Source organism: Protomyctophum bolini, assembly GCF_963924005.1.
Source record: "Protomyctophum bolini genome assembly, chromosome: 12".
Taxonomy (NCBI): Eukaryota; Metazoa; Chordata; class Actinopteri; order Myctophiformes; family Myctophidae; genus Protomyctophum; species Protomyctophum bolini.
The window spans coordinates 1,374,661-1,379,535 of record NC_137873.1 but is presented as its reverse complement, the minus strand read 5'-3'; the positions used below and the strand labels follow the sequence as shown (position 1 = coordinate 1,379,535).

At 40.8% G+C, this 4,875-nt stretch overlaps 1 protein-coding gene across 1 annotated transcript; it reads right to left on the bottom strand.

The window, feature by feature from the left end:
* Positions 1–1,899: 1,899 nt before the first annotated feature.
* LOC308325273 (histone H2A-like) lies at positions 1,900–2,283 on the bottom strand (the record flags this gene model as incomplete). The annotated part of the gene is made up of 1 exon (XM_080777750.1): positions 1,900–2,283. The coding sequence occupies one exon, from the start codon at positions 2,281–2,283 to the stop codon at positions 1,900–1,902; it is 384 nt and encodes a 127-aa protein (XP_080633876.1).
* Positions 2,284–4,875: the final 2,592 nt, after the last annotated feature.

The following is a 4,875-nucleotide window of genomic DNA, read 5'->3' as shown; positions in this document are numbered from 1 at the left end:
GAACCCTGCAGTGTCACTGGTACTGTGCCAGATTAAGAAGTATATAGGTTTTCAATGGTTAAAGTGGATATGAGTTGGTGTTTTACTTTGCCCTTGCTTTAAACTAAATCTCTGCAAGGACATTGCTAATGCCCCCAGAATAAGGATGCTAGGGTTCACATGATTGAGGGGCACCAGCCCCTCCTATGCACAGCTTGTGTGTTTGTCTTTGTAGCACGGAATGTGGTAGGTTCACACGTTTCTTTATTTTTTTCCCCCTGTGACTCAATGGCACTGCTCACGCTCACCGCTCAGTGGCTTTAGTTTAGGTGGTCTTAAGCTGGTCTAGTTTCTGCCCAACAACATGACTGAGGGTGTAGCAACTTTATCGCACCATATCAACATTGGATCACTGAATGCTATCATTTCTCGTCTTTGCTAAAAAATAAAGACTAAACACAAAAAGGTCAAGGCACAGACAAATTCAAACTGACATGTCTGTCGGGTGGAAACCTGGGGCACGTTCGGAAATGGCGCACTGTGCAATGCAGACTAATGGGCGAGTGGGCTCCGGTGCGTTATTTCCGAACGCGCCCCTAATGTGTCAAACTGTTTTCAGTATTAAAATGTAAAAACATGGCAAGCAACACGTCTCTGCTGCGTTTCGAGCTTGCAGATCTACTACTTTTGATGCTGCAGTTGATCAAGATATGATTTTATAATTGTGTTTTCCTCTGTCACCATGTAGCTGCTGTGGAGGCTCTGCAGGCTGCTGTGGAGGAGGAGCGAGTGTCACGTCTGCCTAAAGCATCAGGCTCCCGCCGCCGCTGAGCAGCCCTGGAGAACACCTGTACTGTTACCGTTTTAAATGTTTGTTCCGTTTGAAGTTGTTCTGTTGAGGTTTTAAATGAGTTTTGTAATAAAGTAATTTATCGTATACTACATTTTCTCTTTAACTTTGGAGTGGTCCCATGTCTGTGAAATTATTCCTAAAGATATTTTGCCAAGATACAGTAGCTCCTAGTTGCCTATGGGCTCATTTCCCCTAATTTAAGGATGAGGCTGTAATTTTACAGATTGGTTAAAGTATTTTATTAATTCTAAAGTCTAGCTTGATATGCTATGAAACTGCACACTGACCACTTGACACGCCAACTGATGTGTAGGCAAACTGTATGGGAGTCATGAACTCCTTTGTCAACGACATCTTTGAGCGCATCGCCGGTGAAGCCTCCAAACTGGCTAAACTGCATTGTCTGCTATTATAACACAACAGTCCTTTTAAGGACCACCCAATCTTTTCCAATCAATACAAATAGTATACGGCAGCAAATGGCCATTACAGAGCCTGTCAGCTAAACCGGTTAGTCCATGTCAGAAGTCTCTCACTAATCTGAATAACAGTGTAACCATTAATTCATAAGCAACAAAATAATGACTGGATGGCTGTAAATGGCGTTCAATGTTTGTATGAACAACTTTAGAGAAGCTTGTGAAAATGTCGATTCATACTATTTCTATTACACTCCACACGGTAACATGACATAATTAACTTTTATTTGGCACCTTTCAGCACAAATAAAAAGCAATTTCATCATTGCATATAAACTGATGTAAGACAGAAATTATTAAAAGGTCTACACTAGTATCATGGGGAAACATGCCTTTCATTATGTACTCACTACCCAGATGTATAATTCCTCAACCTCACCATGTTTACAGGGACAATAAAGCGCACATGTTTAAATGCTAATTTCACTAATTTACAGTATAGTGGAGGAAGGAACTAGTGAGTTCAATAGTGTAATTCAGGCACTTATAACGTGTGCGTCAGTATAATGGAAATGTCTCTCATATAAACGTATAGTGGGTGGCTTTAAAAGAGCCTTTGGGAGTTTATTCAGTCGAAATGAAGCAGGTTTATTTCTTGGCAGCTTTCTCGGTCTTCTTGGGCAGCAGAACAGCCTGGATGTTGGGCAGCACACCGCCCTGAGCGATGGTCACTCCACCCAGCAGTTTGTTGAGCTCCTCGTCATTGCGGACGGCCAGCTGGAGGTGACGGGGGATGATACGACTCTTCTTGTTGTCGCGGGCAGCGTTTCCAGCCAACTCCAGGATCTCAGCGGTCAGATACTCGAGGACAGCCGCCAGATAGACAGGGGCGCCAGCACCGACTCTCTGGGCATAGTTGCCTTTACGCAGCAGCCTGTGGACACGACCCACGGGGAACTGGAGCCCGGCACGGGATGAGCGGGTCTTTGCCTTCTGCCTGACCTTTCCTCCAGTTTTCCCTCGACCACTCATTTTGTAGTAGGTTAGGTTTATTTCTAGAATGAAGCAGATCTAGGCCTACAGGACATTACGAGCAGACAGGGTAGAGGAGAACAAGTACAGAGCCAACTCAGTTCAACCTTCCAAATATAGAGGTTAAGAAGACAGTAGCCTCTGACTGAATGTAATAGTTGGAGCCACAAACTGGCAAACAAATGTTAAAGTGTATTGGGAAACATCATTGCATAACTATGAATTTGGATGTTTCTTACAATTCCAGACAAGAGTACCGCTCTGTATATTAAAAATCATCATCATCATCTAACTCATGTTGTTATGATTAGGTGTAATGATGATGTAATTGTAAAACAAACGGTGACAAAACAAACATTACATTATTTTTATTGTCAATGGCGTTTTTAAAACAAACATTGAACAAAAAACAAACATTAACTATCCCTTCATTGTCAATACATAGCGTTTTTAAAACAAACATTAACTATCCCTTCATTGTCAATACATAGCGTTTTTTAAACAAACATTATAGAAGGGGATCAAAACAACTATCAATTCAATTCAATTCAAAGGGCTTTATTGGCATGAGAAAACATACGTTTACATTGCCAAAGCAGAAAGAACAAAACAACAATACAGCAATACAATCAAAACAAAAATTATGTACTTTGAAGGTCAGAATCTTCAATAGATCAACTTCTGTGTACCAAGATAACTCGATGCAGGTATAGTGCAGGAATATACACAATGATTAGTCTTTAGGGTGGTTGTGTTCCATTTGATATCCTTCTCCTATCACAGCAACTCACAAATCTTGCTGCTGTGTTTGCACATTGTTGTACTTCGCCCAGCAGATATGGGAGTTTTTTGTCATTGGTCATGTTTTCAAAATCTCCGTGTGTGGTTGTAATCTGTGGGAAGTATGTGTCTCTGATGTCTTGGTACAATGGACAGATGGTTAGGAAGTGTAGCTCGGTTTCCACTTCGTTTAGTGTGCAGTGGGTGCATAGTCTGTCTTCTCTCGGGATACAGGTCACTATCAAAACAACAATACAAGTGTTGTGAGTACCCAAATACACTTTACAGATGAGGGGCAGGAAGAAGCAACATATCAACTTTATTAGGGATAGAAAAAAAACCAATAAAAACAGGGAAAGCAATATTGGAGTGGCAAAGATATTGACCAAAAATAACAGCAATTATATGATTATAGAGTTGAATAGCTATATTATTACTGTAAAAACAAATGGGTGATGTGACCAAGGGGGAGGAGTATGTGTGTGTGTGTGTGTGTGTGTGTGTGTGTGTGGGCGGGGGGAGGGGGCGGTGCACATTGGCAACGCCCACGTAGCTCTCTCTTTGCCTGTCCTCCCTTACGTCCTCAAGACACACATAAAAAGGCAAGGCTCTGAGATCTTAAGTCATTCAATTTTCTATCTTCAACTACATTACTACTGCTCAAAATGTCAGGTCGAGGCAAGGGAGGAAAAGGTCTTGGAAAAGGTGGCGCCAAGCGTCATCGCAAGGTTCTTAAAACTCATTTAAAACCTCAACAGAACAACTTCAGTTCAAACGGAACAAACATTTAAAACGGTAACGGTACAGGCGTTCTCCAGGGCTGCTCAGCGGCGGCGGGAGCCTGATGCTTTAGGCAGACGTGAGTAGTATAATAGGGTGGTGGCACACTACCAAATCTGACCACTAGTGGCGCTAGTGAGCAATTAATGCATAATTTGCATAATTAATTATGCAAATTAGTAATTAAAATAGATAGATATAAATAGATATAATTAGCATAATCATAAATAATAAATATCCATAAATATAAATATCCATAAATATAATTAGCATATAATAGTTTATAATTAAATAATAATAAAAACTAATGATAGTTATTTATATAAATGCATGATGTGTGTGTGTTTAATCTGATCATCTCTCTCTCTCCATCCCTCTCATGTGCCATGTCCCTAACATGTAAATTTTGTCACTGGGGTGAAGGTGTGGGGGATGTTCGCTAACCTCATGCAATCTTGGGTATGGCCAGGGGGGCCATTGTCTTGAATTTGTTTGAAGCTTGGGGAGGTGTGAATAGAATAATTGAAATGTAAATGCCAATTTGATGACATAGTCTTTGCAACGGCAATGTATTTACGTGATTATATGGGAATGGACTGATGGCATAACTTTGTTTTTAGTTTTTAACATTTGTTTGCATGGTGACATAGTTAGGCCTATGTAGTGTGTATTACTTAAAATAAAAAACTTAGATGTAGTTAATGTTTATAAAAAAGTTTATAAAATGTATTTCACAGACTGCCGTAGCATCTAAGTGTGAAGTTTCACAGGTCCCCCTTATAATATTAGCTCTGAGTTCAATGAGGGTGTAGACAAAGGACTCAGATTATCATACTTAGAGAAGGTTTGTTGGTTGATACTATGCCTCGGTGTCCCCAGTAGCGGGTGAAGTTAGGTATGCAAATGTGGCACACCGCTGTTACAGTCACGGATCCCTGATGCATGCTGGGTAATGCTAGTTTGTAAATTAGGTCCAGGGAGGCATCCATTGTAATTCTTGTGTAAGTCAAGGATACCCCCACCTAGTGGTCA